At 38.6% G+C, this 16,326-nt stretch overlaps 1 protein-coding gene across 1 annotated transcript in view; it reads left to right on the forward strand.

Moving 5' to 3' along the window:
• The first annotated feature begins 1,033 nt into the window (after positions 1 to 1,033).
• Positions 1,034 to 16,326, forward strand: part of LOC131940878 (putative cytochrome P450 CYP44) — an 18,500-nt gene continuing 3,207 nt past the window's right edge. The window contains exons 1-8 of the mRNA XM_059299781.1: positions 1,034 to 1,090; positions 7,570 to 7,767; positions 9,133 to 9,355; positions 11,129 to 11,310; positions 12,221 to 12,425; positions 12,979 to 13,153; positions 13,859 to 14,025; positions 14,159 to 14,240. Of these exons, the coding sequence (XP_059155764.1) occupies positions 7,581 to 7,767; positions 9,133 to 9,355; positions 11,129 to 11,310; positions 12,221 to 12,425; positions 12,979 to 13,153; positions 13,859 to 14,025; positions 14,159 to 14,240 (1,221 nt within the window). The 5' untranslated portion in view covers positions 1,034 to 1,090; positions 7,570 to 7,580. The remainder of the gene's footprint in view (positions 1,091 to 7,569; positions 7,768 to 9,132; positions 9,356 to 11,128; positions 11,311 to 12,220; positions 12,426 to 12,978; positions 13,154 to 13,858; positions 14,026 to 14,158; positions 14,241 to 16,326) is intronic.

Below are 16,326 nucleotides of genomic sequence, written 5' to 3' on the forward strand. Positions count from 1 at the left end.
TTGAGTTTTTAAATCATCAATTTAGATTTTGGTACAAAACTTAAAACTTTAAAAGTATTACATTATGGCGATGAAGTTCTTTTAATATTATCCATGTCTTCCATAAACGTACAGAGGCACAAAGTCTGTTTCATCTTTATATAAGAACATTGAGTTTAAGCGGAGAGAGTAGAACAGAAAGAATGGAAGAACAACAAAGCCAGAAAAAGGAAGACCATAAAGAAAGTGAACACATTAATCTAAAAGTTACTGGTCAAGATGGTAGTGTAGTCCATTTTAAAAATTAAGAATAACACACCATTACAAAAGTTAAAGCGCGCTTATTTTAATAGAGTTAGAATACAAACAGGAGTTTTATGATTTAGATTAGATGGAAATCCTATAAATGATGAGGACACACCAGCTAAGCTGAAAATGGAAGATGGAGATTCTTTCGATGTTGTTCAACAACAGACAGGAGGCTGGTTGTCTCGGTCCTGGTAGAAGAAAGCTTGCAACACTAAATGACATTGGGATGGAGGAAAAGATGCTGATTAAACTGGGAAAGTGTAAAGATTTCCTCACATCCCATGTCATCTATAATTTTGTAAAATTCATGAATGTGTACATTTCATTTTGTTTTCCAATTCTGGCCCTAAATTTGCAGTTTACTGAGCTCTCATCTTTGGATCTTCCATCTGAATATAAACATTGTTATTTTAAGTTACTGTATGATCTGTACGTTACAACAGTTACTTTTTTTAAAATATAAGGAATTATCATTTTTAAAAATAAATTGCACGTTAAACATTTTTTTTTTAAAAATTAGATACATAAGCACAAGTAAAACGAGTGCAGCAGTTTAAAGCAAAGTAATTGTTCATTTAAAAAATCAAGTAACTAAGATTTTAAACTGCTATGATTCTGTTTGTATTCTAACTGGGACCTACATCCTGCCATCACTGTATGCTATCTTCGATCAATATTTAATTTTCTGTTTGAATTTTAAATTCAATTTGACAATTTATTTTACCTTATTTATAAGACGAAAATACAAACCGTTGCTTGTTTTAAATTGCTTTCAAAACGCTAATCTTTCAAACAGGTAATGGTAAGTTAATGTATGTTTACATATATCTATATAGCTAAAACAATGTTTGATTTTCTGTTTGTCTTTAATCATAACGCTAGAACCCTTTCATCCAATTGCCATAAAATTTAGATAGTTGATGATAATACACATGGTGCGGCTTCAAACCAAAAATATATACATTTTGGAGCGATAATGCCCCTGCAAAGTATGCACTGGTACCCCTGGCTAGCACCATGGCGACTTTGTTTGTTTCAATGAGTGCAATACACTATGGATAGATGTAAAAGTTTACTAAATCGAAACCAGCGCGTCTTTCAGGACCGGCAGGGTGTGATATAGTCATTGGGCTACCCGGTGAGTGCTACGGTATTTAACTGTTCACTAAATCTATTTAGATGCCTCATCCTACGACCCGGGAGACTGCAATTTTCCGCCCTGGGCTTCCTCGTGAGCACTATAGCGCCTTCGTTCGTTTTAAAGAGCACCCTCGGATAGGGACAAACTGGAGTTACTTTGATAACGCAGGGGGACGCATCAGGCGCACCTTCTGGTTTGGTGTAACCGATGGCTACCGATGGCTACAGATGGCTACCGATGGCTACAGATGGCTACCGATGGCTAGCGATTGCTACCTATGGCTACAGAGAACGCCACGCTATAGCTTTAAGACACGGGCGGTCAACGAGGTGTGTTCTCTCTCCTTAGTAGGGCGTGCACACAAGGCTTTCATACAGCACTCCCGCTGGCGTCTTAATTGTAAGGGGTGACACCCAGGCAAAAAATAGCAAAATATATACAGAAAAATGACAATGTCACTTAATTAAATGATTAATTAGAGTGAATTAAATATCCTTTTAAGAGCAAAGTGGACAAATCCCGATAAGGGTGGAGGTTGGGGGGGGGGGGTGACACCATGACGTAAAACTGCTAATGATAAAGAAAACATGCAACATCCGGCTTAATTTATAACCGAATATAGATTCAAATCGTTAGTATTATCTGAGTACAGTTTAAAGTAATCACCGTGGGGGTGACGGGGGGGGGGGGGGATGAGCTACATCAACTCAAGCTGCAATATATATGCCTGATGAAAACGGTTTGGTTGAGAATCTTAATAACCTAAATGTTAATCCATGTATAGGGTGGGGGTGGGGGTCCGGGAGGGGTAAAAAATTAAATACATCCAAACTACTACTAGTAGATTTGCAAATCGTACAATGTACCCTTTCACTAGAGCATCGTGTTTCAACTATTCCCACTAGTCCTATAGAAAATACCAGAGAGTAATATTTTCACCATTATTGATTAACTTAATTAATGTTGTATAGTCTGTGTATAGAAAAGTCACACAAATATCGCAAGGTGTGAGCTCACATCCAGCGATATAAGGTTTACATTGTTTTAGTATACTTTTTTCTCTTAACATATTTCTAAGTACAGATGCACCTATCTCCCAACAGCAAGCTAAAGCGTTGATTTTCAGGGTACTTTAGTCTACAAACTTTACAACGTTTTATATCCCCTATCGTGCTTGAAGGCAAACAGACAAGTGGATCTTATGCCGAAGTATTTATTTAGGGTTCTCACATCTTTATCATATGCGCCTGATATATAACTTATAGCCTGCTAAATCACATAATTCACAATATCGTGTGTTTTTTTAAAATTTGTCCTAGCCACCGCTTATTACATACTGTTTAGGCCACTTATGTGTATGTTAGTACCCACAAGTAGTTCCTAATCACGTACTTAACACACTCCAAATTTAAAAGTATTGCTAAATGGTATTGACATTTGGGACCGTTAATCATAAACACGAACACAGCAGGCCTTGTCTGTAATCGACGCATCTGTCAACACACTATGCCCTGAGCTGTCAAGGCCCTAAGGCTTTAAATATATGTATATGTATATCGATTGCTGTAGTTCACAGTTTAATAGGTTTTATAAGCTTATTGTTGTTTAATGTTTAAAGTCCGGTACAGCTGACAGATTTATGTTATTTCCATTGAATGTCCGGTACAGATTATAGTTTTTAAGCCTATATTTCTGTTGAAGAGATAAGAGCCATTATTAATAACATATAGAAAACACGGGAACAGGGCATTTCCCCCTGTCAATTACCCCCAGGACATTCCCCCCCCCCCCACATTACCCCCCGGAGTAACCACCCCCCCCCTGTTAATTACCCCCGCCCAGTAGGACATTACCCCCCCCCCCACGGACAGGGTTAGAGTTAGGGTTAGGGCTAGGTTTAGGGCTAGGGCTAGGGTTAGGGCTAGGGGTAGGGCTAGTGTTAGGGCTAGGGCTAGGGCTAGGGCTAGGGCTAGGGCTAGGGCTAGGGCTAGGGCTAGGGCTAGGGCTAGGGCTAGGGCTAGGGCTAGGGCTAGGGCTAGGGCTAGGGCTAGGGCTAGGGCTAGGGCTAGGGCTAGGGCTAGGGCTAGGGCTAGGGCTAGGGCTAGGGCTAGGGCTAGGGCTAGGGCTAGGGCTAGGGCTAGGGCTAGGGCTAGGGCTAAGGTTAGGGCTAGGGTTAGGGTTAGGGTTAGGGTTAGGGTTAGGGATAGGGTTAGGGTTAGGGTTAGGGTTAGGGCTAGGGCTAGGGTTAGGGTTAGGGTTAGGGTTAGGGTTAGGGTTAGGGTTAGGGTTAGGGTTAGGGTTAGGGCTAGGGCTAGGGTTAGGGTTAGGGTTAGGGTTAGGGTTAGGGTTAGGGTTAGGGCTAGGGTTAGGGTTAGGGTTAGGTTTAGGGTTAGGGTTAGGGTTAGGGTTAGGGCTGGGGATAGGGTTAGGGTTAGTATTAGGGCTAGGTTTAGGGTCAGGTTTAGGTTTAGGTTTAGGTTTAGGTTTAGGGTTAGGGTTAGGGTTAGGGTTAGGGTTAGGGTTAGGGTTAGGGTTAGGGCTAGGTTTAGGGTTAGGTTTAGGTTTAGGGTTAAGGTTAGGGTTAGGGTTAGGGTTAGGGCTAGGGCTAGAGTTAGGGTTAGGGTTAGGGTTAGGGTTAGGGTTAGGGTTAGAGCTAGGGTAGGGTTAGGCTTAAACCAATGTGTAGTGTTGGTTTTGGTTTTATATATATATATATATATATATATATATATATATATATATATATATATATATATATATATATATATATATATATGGTTTTGGTTTTATATATATATATATATATATATATATATATATATATATATATATATATATATATATATATATATATATATATATATATATATATATATATATATATATATATATATATATATCAATGTATGTGTGTCTGTGTGTCAGTGTGTGTGTGTGTGTCTTTTATGCATTACTACACCTCTCATCACATCGCCGTGAAACTTTGGGTTGTTGAGATATTCCTGGGGAGGTTTCTGCGAAAAAAAATGTTTAAATTCGCAGGGGTAGCGCGCGATTAGTTTTTACTGTATATACGGTATATAAAAACAAAAATTTCGAATGCGGTTCAAAACCGTTCATCCAATCCCCGTGAAACTTTGGGAAGTTAATTAGAACACTCCTGGTTAGGTTTCTGTGGAAAATCCTTCTTTAATGTCGCAAGGGCGGCGTCACGGGAGGGTGCGATTTTTCTCTATATACGATATATAAAAATAAAAGTCAATTGCGGGTTGACACCATTCATCTGATCATCATCAAACTTCAGGGAGTTGATTAAACACGCCAGGCGAGGTTTCTGTAAACCAAAATTTTAATTTCGCAAGGGCGGCGCCACAGGAGGGTGCGATTTTTCTCTATAAACCAAATATATTTAGACAAATGAAAGTCGGATGCGGTTCGACACCGTTTATCCGAGTGCCTTATAACTTTAGGGAGTTGATAATACTCCCGAGAAGGTTTCTGGGGCGTTACAGAAGTTCACTAAATTGAATCAGGCGCCCTGGTAGGGTGCGATTTGACTGAGAACAAAAATTACAGTTCCGGCCCCCAAAGGCTCACATGGTCCGCTGAGTGCCCTGTAATACGTTTAATTTTAATAATAAGAAAAATTAACCAAGGTTAGATTATTAAGTGGGATGTTTCTTTTTGTCCGTTAAAAATCCAAACAGTTTTTTTACTTTGCGAATGATGCAATTAGCATTAATTTTTAGACGATCCAATCAGATATTGAGATCGGGCATCTAATAATAGACCATTAGTAACGCTAACATAATGTATCAGCCACACTGATGTTTAAAACACGTCAAAGAATTATTTTACTTGTTAAAGAAAAAAAATCATGTTCATTGCATAACATAAGTGAATGACGCAATCTGCATCATTGTTAACAGGATGTTATTTGGCACGATGGCGCCTATGTTAGTTTTAGATTAAGTAGGCAGGGGCCGTACGCAGTACCTCTGCGATAGTGTAATTGGGGGCTCCCGAGAGCGCCCCTATATGTCCTTGACACATGGGCGGTCACCGAAGTGTGTTCTACCTCACTATTTCGGTGAGTGATTAACGTACATTCAAGGTTTTCATGCGGTAGTGTAGGTAAATCCGTGTCCCGATAATTATGATCCAAGCGCAGGCATTATTTACATTTAAATAACTCTTTTTACAAAAGAAGGCCACACGTCTGAGAATATAGGATTGATAACGCATTGATGAAACCCTTCTTATTTATTTCGTCAGCCTTTCTTCTATCCCCGCGGCAACGTGCGGGGACGGGTACGCAAGTTTTTATAAACAGTAATGGGGCTGAAATACCAATGGCAACCATTCATTTTATTTAAAAACGCAGATTAGTCTTGTTTTTGAATTTTCAGTGCATCAAATGCTGATTATTTGCTTTAATTGAGTGTAGGCTACTGATTCAGAAACTAATATTTCATTAAACAATTGCTCACGTTGTGGCGTTTTTGCCTTTGTAGGGCCATGTTTAACTACAACGTTGATGGGGTCATGTTTAACTACAGTCTTGGTGGGGTCATGTTTAACTACAGTCTTGGTGGGGTCATGTTTAACTACAACGTTGGTGGGGTCATGTTTAACTACAGTCTTGGTGGGGTCATGTTTAACTACAGTCTGGGTGGGGTCATGTTTAACTACAGCGTTGGTGGGGTCATGTTTAACTACAGTCTTGGTGGGGTCATGTTTAACTACAGTCTGGGTGGGGTCATGTTTAACTACAGCGTTGGTGGGGTCATGTTTAACTACAGTCTTGGTGGGGTCATGTTTAACTACAGTCTTAGTGGGGTCATGTTTAACTACAGTCTTAGTGGGGTCATGTTTAACTACAGCGTTGGTGGGGTCATGTTAAACTACAGTCTTGGTGGGGTCATGTTTAACTACAACGTTGGTGGGGTCATGTTTAACTACAGTCTTAGTGGGGTCATGTTTAACTACAGCGTTGGTAGGGTCATGTTTAACTACAGTCTTGGTGGGGTCATATTAAACTACAGTCTTGGTGGGGTCATGTTTAACTACAGTCTTGGTGGGGTCATGTTTAACTACAGTCTTGGTGGGGTCATGTTTAACTACAGTCTTAGTGGGGTCATGGTTAACTACAACGTTGGTGGGGTCATGTTTAACTACAGTCTGGGTGGGGTCATGTTTAACTACAGTCTGGGTGGGGTCATGTTTAACTACAGTCTGGGTGGGGTCATGTTTAACTACAGTCTTGGTGGGGTCATGTTTAACTACAGTCTGGGTGGGGTCATGTTTAACTACAGTCTGGGTGGGGTCATGTTTAACTACAGTCTGGGTGGGGTCATGTTTAACTACAGCGATGGTGGGGTCATGTTTAACTACAGCGATGGTGGGGTCATGTTTAACTACAACGTTGGTGGGGTCATGTTTAACTACAGTCTTGGTGGGGTCATGTTTAACTACAGTCTTAGTGGGGTCATGGTTAACTACAACGTTGGTGGGGTCATGTTTAACTACAGTCTTGGTGGGGTCATGTTTAACTACAGTCTTAGTGGGGTCATGTTTAACTACAGTCTTAGTGGGGTCATGGTTAACTACAACGTTGATGGGGTCATGTTTAACTACAGTATTGGTGGGGTCATGTTTAACTACAGTCTTGGTGGGGTCATGTTTAACTACAGTCTTAGTGGGGTCATGGTTAACTACAACGTTGATGGGGTCATGTTTAACTACAGTATTGGTGGGGTCATGTTTAACTACAGTCTTAGTGGGGTCATGGTTAACTACAACGTTGATGGGGTCATGTTTAACTACAACGTTGGTGGGGTCATGTTTAACTACAGTCTTGGTGGGGTCATGTTTAACTACAGTCTTGGTGGGGTCATGTTTAACTACAACGTTGGTGGGGTCATGTTTAACTACAACGTTGGTGGGGTCATGTTTAACTACAACGTTGGTGGGGTCATGTTTAACTACAGTCTTAGTGGGGTCATGTTTATATTTTGCCTTAGATGGGCCTCGTATTAATCCTGTATAAATGGTCTATATTTTAAATTATAAGTTGTGCTCAAGTAGGTAACAGCAAATCAGATTAACCCTGTTAAAATGATGTAAACCTAATCCAACAGACTCTGAATAAATGGCAGCACTAAACAGATGGATAAAAGCGGCACTCGGTACTCAGTGCAGGCAACACTGGATGTCCACTGTATCCGTGGATACGAGGAGTGAGCAGGTCAATGCCCGACCCTTCCGAGAGATTCCCGGCCCACGAGGCATTTACTTGTGGCCGTATATTGGTATCATGCTGCATTATAAACCATTCTGTGAGTACAGACTTATTTCATGCTGCATTATAAACCATTCTGTGAGTACAGACTTATTTCATGCTGCATTATAAACCATTCTGTGAGTACATACTTATTTCATGCTGCATTATAAACCATTCTGTGAGTACATACTTATTTCATGCTGCATTATAAACCATTCTGTGAGTACATACTTATTTCATGCTGCATTATAAACCATTCTGTGAGTACATACTTATTTCATGCTGCATTATAAACCATTCTGTGAGTACATACTTATTTCATGCTGCATTATAAACCATTCTGTGAGTACATACTTATTTCATGCTGCATTATAAACCATTCTGTGAGTACATACTTATTTCATGCTGCATTATAAACCATTCTGTGAGTACATACTTATTTCATGCTGCATTATAAACCATTCTGTGAGTACATACTTATTTCATGCTGCATTATAAACCATTCTGTGAGTACAGACTTATTTCATGCTGCATTATAAACCATTCTGTGAGTACATACTTATTTCATGCTGCATTATAAACCATTCTGTGAGTACATACTTATTTCATGCTGCATTATAAACCATTCTGTGAGTACACACTTATTTCATGCTGCATTGTAAACCATTCTGTGAGTACATACTTATTTCATGCTGCATTATAAACCATTCTGTGAGTACATAGGCCTACTTATTTCATGCTGTATTATAAACCATTCTGTGGGTACACACTTATTTCATGCTGCATTATAAACCATTCTGTGAGTACATACTTATTTCATGCTGTATTATAAATTATTCAGTGAGTACACATATATTTTATGTTACATCATAAACAATTCAGTGAGAACAATTTAATTTGTGTTAGGCTGCGCCTTCAAACTTTACACAAGGATTATAAGCTAAATTATAAATCATTTAGTAAGCACACGTTGATTTAATACTACATCATAAGCCACTCAGGGAGTACACGTTTATGTGATATAATATTATAAAGCACATTCACTGTTAAGCCGTCAGAATGAACAGTGATAAATTGGTAAATTGTTATGTTAAAGAATATAAGTGTATGCATTGCATGCTGTAGGGTTGTGTGCATGTGTATGTGTTTACGTGTACATATGTGTGTTTGTGTGTAAGTGTCATATGTGAACTTGTATGTGTGCATTTCTACGTGTTTTTGTGTGCAGGTATGTGTGTTTGGGAGGGGGGGGGGAAGTTAATTTGAAACGGGTGCACGTGTGTGTGTAGGTTTATGTGTTCTCGTTTACACGTGTAAATATATTTTTACGTTTCGAGTGTACACACACGTGTATATGTCTCCGTGTCCTTGTGTACACACTTGTGTATAATGACGAGGTCTAACAACGTTTTTCCACCAGCTCCTTACACTGCTGACACGACTTACCTGCTACACCGAGAAATGCACAGAAAATACGGCCCCATATTCAAATATCGTGTAGACAAGTTCATCGTCCAGACTAGCAGCCCAGAAGACATGGAAACTATATTTAGAAACGAAGGCAAATTTCCCTACCGTCCACCGGCAGAACTTGATCTTGTCTACGCGAAGAGAACCGGATATAAGCAGACCCTGGCATCCTTGTAAGTTCAAAACACTGTCAACCACCCCAACCCGATCGTAACACTTCGTTATAAAATATCCACCCCCCCCCCTCATCCCCCATACAAACACACATGACCACACTTAGGGAAGTAGCTGCATGACCTATATTGTTTTAATACATTGAGTTTTTTCCATTATTAACCAAAATAAATAAATAAATGCTATGACTACTGTTGATCATTTGCTAAATAGTAGTAAATAGACTAAAATTATCGATATTTTAACAACTTGAAACGTAATGTACTTTTTACCCCTTCTACCTCTTCACACAGCCACCCATGAGTCAAAACCCCTACCTCCCCACCCCAGCCACCACCCCCCCCCCGATTAGATTGTTACGTCATGTGTGTTTGACCTAATAGTAGTCACATATTACTCTAGTGAGACCATATTAAATTCGTTATGCTGTAGAAAAAAAGAACTATTCATTATTTTAAAATTCTCTAGGGATGAAAACATTTTAAAACATGCTCTACGTCTATATATATATAATTCTCTTCTGGGAGACGTTAGAAAACAAGCTGCAAGCGCGCCTTACAGTCCCCTCTCTTCCTCACTATCGCTACCCCCCCCCCCCCTCTCACATGGTCTGGTGAGCTGTGGTTCACGCTAAATGTTTACATAATACAATCGTAGAACCGGCTTTGGTGACGGCTATTAGGGGCAGATAATTTAGTTTTAAACGATTTTAAATTTAGAGGAGGTAACTAAGAGGAGGCTGCTTTCACGTCGGGGGGGGGGGGTAGTGTTTTAAAGCAAATATTTTCGGTGGCAGCATTGGTACTGTCGATTTCACAATTTATGCATTACTGAAAAGTAGAAAAAATAACAACTAAATAGCGGCGTATGACACACCGCGGGTCGGCTCGTATAAAATAAACCGGTAGTGATCTCCCCTAAATGTTCTCGAATATTCTTATGTAACACAACAGGGAATGGCGACGCGGGATATAGACATGACTTTTTAATCTATTTTCAAGTACTTAAAATTTTTAAAATAGAATAGAATCTCGTAAAATAAAGAATTGCGCACCAAGTAAACGCCAAACAAAATGTGTATATTAATGCGGAATATTATTAGTACTTTATATATTCACATGCGTTTTTTCATAGCGTAAATTACTACTTCCGGTCAAAGGAAATTACTCAAAATTTGACAGAAGATGGAGAATTAGATCATTTACTTACATTTGAAATTTCATTTATCTATCTGAAACAGTTATAGGCTTTTGAAAAATTGAAAGTAGAATAAGTTCCACTTCCTGTTATCGGAAAGTGCTGAAAGGTCGATACAGAACTACAAATTTGATATAGTACTTATATATGAAATTTCATCAACCTAACTGTAAAGGTACTCAGGTTATCGTGTTCACAGACAGACATACACGCACACACGGACATAATTGCAAAGCCTAGTTTTTCAAACTTGATTTCGCATAAAACGTAAAAAGTTTGATAAATCTGGATTTATTATTTTTGCCCGATAAAAATAAGTCCCCTATACTCTGTATATGATGAAGTACTGAGGTGTAAAACGATGAAAATTGTCAAAATTTCATGTATTTTTGTGCACGATTACAATACTTCCTATATACCATGTATACGAGAAAGTAAAAATATGTTTGAAATGTTCGTCTGTTAAAATCAATTTTTACAATGATATACTGATATCAAAAAATTAGAATACTGTACTGATGAAAACAATTTATAAAATGCTGTAATGTTAAAAACAAAAACTGTGGGTGTTGAAGGAACGGAGAAGAGTGGTACAAAGTGCGGACACCGGCCAACAAACGTCTGATGAAAGCCGACTCAGCACACCACTACCTCGCCCCACAGAACCAAGTCGCGGATGAATTTGTTCACATCCTGTCCACTCAAGAGATGGACGGTGAAGAGATGCAGGACTACTTTTTCCGTTTTGCTGCAGAAAGTATGCACATAGATAACAATTTCTATTGTAATTCCTTAATGTTTAGTAGCATTTTAAAATGTGACATTTTAGGAACCAACAGATAAATGATTTGTTTTTTTTTTATTTTGTCTGGTACTTCTATATGAAAAAGATACCTATTGCATATAAATACATTGATAAGCTTTTTCGTAATTGTTACTCTAGATCAGTAGCGTAGCCAGGATCGTCTCTGGGGGGGGGGGGGGGGGGGGTGGTCAAGCTTTCGATTTTCACCCCCCCCCCCATCAAACTTTAAATTTGCACCACCCCCCTCAAACTTTCGATTTACACCCCCTCATACTTTATATATATACCGAGGGGTCTATGGGGGGATTATGACCCCACCTACCATCCCTGCTACGCCACTGCTCTAGATAGGTTTTGCTTTCATAGCTTAAATCGGGGCGCATATCAGGTAGGCTATTTGAGTATGTGGAGCGGTTCTTTCTTTATCCACACACACATATACACACACAAACATATATATATATATATATGCGTGCATATTTCTGTGTATTTCAGTGTGTGCGTCTGTGTATGTGTGTATTTTAGTAGTCATATATGCGCTTGCTATCTATTATGTTTAGTATGGCTTTCTATTTGTTGTGAGAGAATATTATTTTCTGTTACATTTCTTTCAATTTCCATTCTACCTTGAAGCCATTGTACCATATATATATATATATGATTGTAAATTTACTTGCGGTACATTGTTAACAAAATTGGTATGTTTATAGTTCCATAAAAGGCTTCAACTCTTTGAAAACGATTACTGGAGCCACTTCCTCACCCCCATTCAATTCTCTGCTTTGTATGTGATTTCAGAGTTGTATTTTTTATGTAGAATTTTAAAATCTAAACAATCAATGTTTGTATTTTACGCTTGCAGGTATTGGAATCGTATGCTTCAATGCTAGACTTGGTTTTCTTAGCAAATCTGGATCTGAAGATGAAACATCCGTTGAATTTCTTAAAGCCACAAAAGCTATTTTTGACGTTCTGCTTCATGCATATACTGGCGCTTCCATTCTACACAAATGGTTTCGGAACAAAACATATAGAGATTATGAGAGAGCCTGCAACATCATCAAAAAGTCAGGATCTTCACTGATTGTAGATTATGTATAATTTAAAATGTAGACAAATAACAAAAGCATTGTATGTGTGTTTGTCTGTTTGTCTTTAATGCATTACCACACAGTTCATCTGGTCGCCATGAAATTTTGGGAAGTTGATTAGAACACAGAAGGGCAGGATAATTCTGCAAAACAAATATCTGTTTTCTTAATATCGCAAGAGCGGCGTCCAGGGAGGTGCGATCTTTCTCTATAATATACATTATATAAAAGGCAAAAGTCGGATGCGGTTCGACACCCTTCATCCGAGTGTCATAAAACTTTGGGGAGTTGATGACAATACTCCCAAGAAGGTTTCCGCGGAATTAAAATCTTGTTTTCGGTAACAGGGAGGGTGCGTATTTTGGCACGGTTTGAAGCACAGAGTTCCAGGGTGTCTAACGTTTCTCTTGGTATCCGTTAAATGGGCTTTTTGTGTAGCGGGTAAGGGGTACTACAATATTCAGCGGCAAATCTCCAACTTCAAATATTTATTTATGTTTAATCATTCAGTTGCTTGATCGTATTTCAGAAACTCAGCTCAACACATCCTTAGGGCTAAGAAAGCTGTCGAAGATAAGCAAAGGGCCGGTACTCTAGACCCAGAAGAGCCAAACTTTCTTCTCTCTCTGACCTCAGAAAACATCATGGACGAGAGATATATTTGCTCCATAACAGAAGTTCTTTATATAACCGGAACTGATTCGGTGAGGCTGACATGATGCAATTTAAATACATTGGTAGTCTTAGGCTTAACTTTACAAAACAAGCAATCCAGGATCTTTTCTAGAAAAAAAAAGTTAAACCCCGCTACACAAATAAAAAATTATAAAAGGAGTATCTGAAACTTGTATTTCTAGTTTTTAAACCTAAAAAATCCTTATTACCCCTAACCCTATAACCCCAACTCTAACTCTAACCCTAAACCAAACCACATACCTACCACTAATCGTAGAGTCGGATAAGGATTTGTTTTATGCCTTGCGCTTAAATATTCAAAACTTTGACGCTAGAAATAAGTCTATCATTCGTGCGTGCATAAAACATTAGCTGATTGCAGTGGCGGGGTTTAATTGTTAACAAGTTCCAAATTAGACAATTTATTTGTAAGGGAATTTCCAAAAACAGCAGAAATCGTATTTGATATCTTCGAAATAGTGATAACGCCAATCTAAATTTAATGTTAATCATTTAATTTAAGATTTTTTCATCGGTCTCCATAGTTTTACTAGTCAAAGCAAGTTGTTATAATTGATTTCTTATTAAATACAAAATTCTTCTATACTAAATAAACAGCCGTAACAGCTCTAAAAACGACATCATCTTGTAATCGATTTTTATAATACAGACAGGTCTTGATCTACTCTCACAAAAGGTCCACTCTTTATATAAGCACTCGACTACGTCCACAGACAGCGAGGAACCTGCAAGTTCTCTTCTACAACTTGGCCAAGAATCCAGATAAACAGGAAACTCTAAGGCGAGAGGTTCTGAGTGTCGTGGGCCCAGACAAGCCGGTGGATGCTCAAGCCTTGTCTAAGATGCCATATCTTAAAGCCTGTTTAAACGAATCGTTCAGGTGATGAACAATTAAACAGAACTTTGCAATTAGAATTAGACCTGATTCAAGCATTAATTAAAATGAATAATATTTTGAGGTGTACGAACTCAACTGCGACTGCGCTGTAATATGTTTATATTGTATATTGCAGGCTGTACTTTCCAACACCAACCGGCGTCATGCGAATCTTGCCAACTGATGTGGTCCTTAGTGGCTACAAGGTTCCTGCTGGGGTGAGCTAATCACATCATGTTTCTACCAAATCACATTGCAATCACACATGGTCACAAGGTATACACATAATGTTTCTACCAAATCACATCGCAATCACACATGGTCACAAGGCAAACACATACTGTTTCTACCAAATCACAGGTAATTTCTACTTCACCTGCCCCTTGTCATGCCAAGTTCCGAAGGGCAACTTTATCATTCACATCTAAAAAGAAGTCAAAGCTCAGCTAAAATGTTTTAATCATTTTAAAAAATCGATTTATTTATATAATATTATCTGAGCTCATTTGAATAATAAATGAACAATTTATTAAATCTAATGTCAAACTAATATAATTAATTAAAACCAATCGCGCGTGTTGTGATTTCGCACTGTGCACTATCTATGAGGGGAAAAATATATCAATGACATGATGTGTCTCGAACCCGTACCACCCTCATGGTGACTATTACACTATCATCATAGGGTGAAAATTTATTGGGTCATATTTTACTTGGATCCAGCGTAAGACAATTAAGTTTTGTAAATTATTTCAAATTAAATTTTATCCTAATTTAGCCTATTTCATTGCTAAACAAACAAAGATTATTATAAAACGAGCCGACCCGCAGCGTATCATACGCCGCTATTTAGTTGTTTTATTTTCTACTTTTCAGTAATTCATAATTTGTGAATTCGACAGTACCAATGCTGCCACTGAAAATATTTGCTTTAAAACATTAACCCCCCCCCCCCTTTCCCCTAACCCCGACCCTACACCCCCCCCCCCCCCACCCCCCGCGAAAGCAGCCTCCTCTTAGTTATTTCTTAGTTACCTACTGTAAGATTAAAATCGAACTACTAATAGAAACCCGGCTCTACGGCTCTACGATTTGTAAACATTTAGCTTTGTAAACATTTAGCGTGACCACAGCTCACCAGACAATGTGGGGGTGGGGGTGGTAGTGATAGTGATAGAGAGAAAGAGAGGGGACTGCAAGGAGGCGCTTGCAGCTTGTTTTCTAACGGCTCCCAGAAGAGAATTATAGAATTATAAATATAGATATTAGCGTAACAGTCTCCGCGCGTTGCCGCGGGATAGAAGAAAGTATGTCGTAATATTTTAATCATTGCGTTACTAATAATATATTCTTAGACGTATGACCTTGTTTTCAAAATCTTAGTTATTTAAATGTAAACAATGCTTACGCTTGGATCATATTTATCGTAGGATCGGTTTACCTACACTACCGCATGCACGCCTTGAGTGCACGTTAATCACTAACCCTACTAATATGCGCTAACGGTGCATATTGGAATACGACATAAGAATTTAGTTGACTGGTTGATTGTATGATGAAACAAACTAGAGGAAACAAACTGGAATTCAATGGACAAAACAGTTCGAAGTCTTGTATTTAGCAGATGCTCTGCCTTCTCGCATACAGTGAACATCTCACGTAGAACACACTGTATTTGTTGAAGAAGCAGTAATAATCGGTTTAATGAGAGTGGCAACAATGTGGAATTCATTCTCATCGTCATTGTCGACAATGGCATAAAAATTAAATCAGGATCTGTATCTAAATTTGAAGTCTCTTTATTGTTCGGAGCTATGTGGTTACAGACAGTGAAAAATGAAGAGAGAAAACCAAAAACGTCACGAAAAAAATTGTTTGAAAGAGAGATGGGGGGGGGGGAAGTATTGCCAGGGTTCGTGAAAATCTAGTGAGTTGACCAAGTGTTGCATAAGCCTATGCTCCCGAGGAAGCCAAAACGAATACAAAGAAAAAAATCTTACCCTGTGTTCCACATATATATGTTCCACATCCACTTTTGATCGTATCCTTAGAACAATGTCAATACTAGTGTAATACAGTTTTCGATTATCAGTCGTCGTGTTGTGTTTAGTAGGTCCAGTGACCTTAACTATATGAAAATTGCAGTATTAGGTATTATTATGAAACAAGTGTTATTTTTTAAAAGTAAAAATGGCTAGTGAAACAGTACATTGCACGTTAACACAATTGGTTTCTATCCTAAGTGATAAACGATTTATCTACTCACCGTTCTGGTGATCCCCCCACCCCCTACAACCACCACCA

Source organism: Physella acuta, unplaced genomic scaffold (genome assembly GCF_028476545.2).
Source record: "Physella acuta isolate Inbredline_101_S28 unplaced genomic scaffold, ASM2847654v3 ptg000335l, whole genome shotgun sequence".
Classification (NCBI taxonomy): Eukaryota; Metazoa; Mollusca; class Gastropoda; family Physidae; genus Physella; species Physella acuta.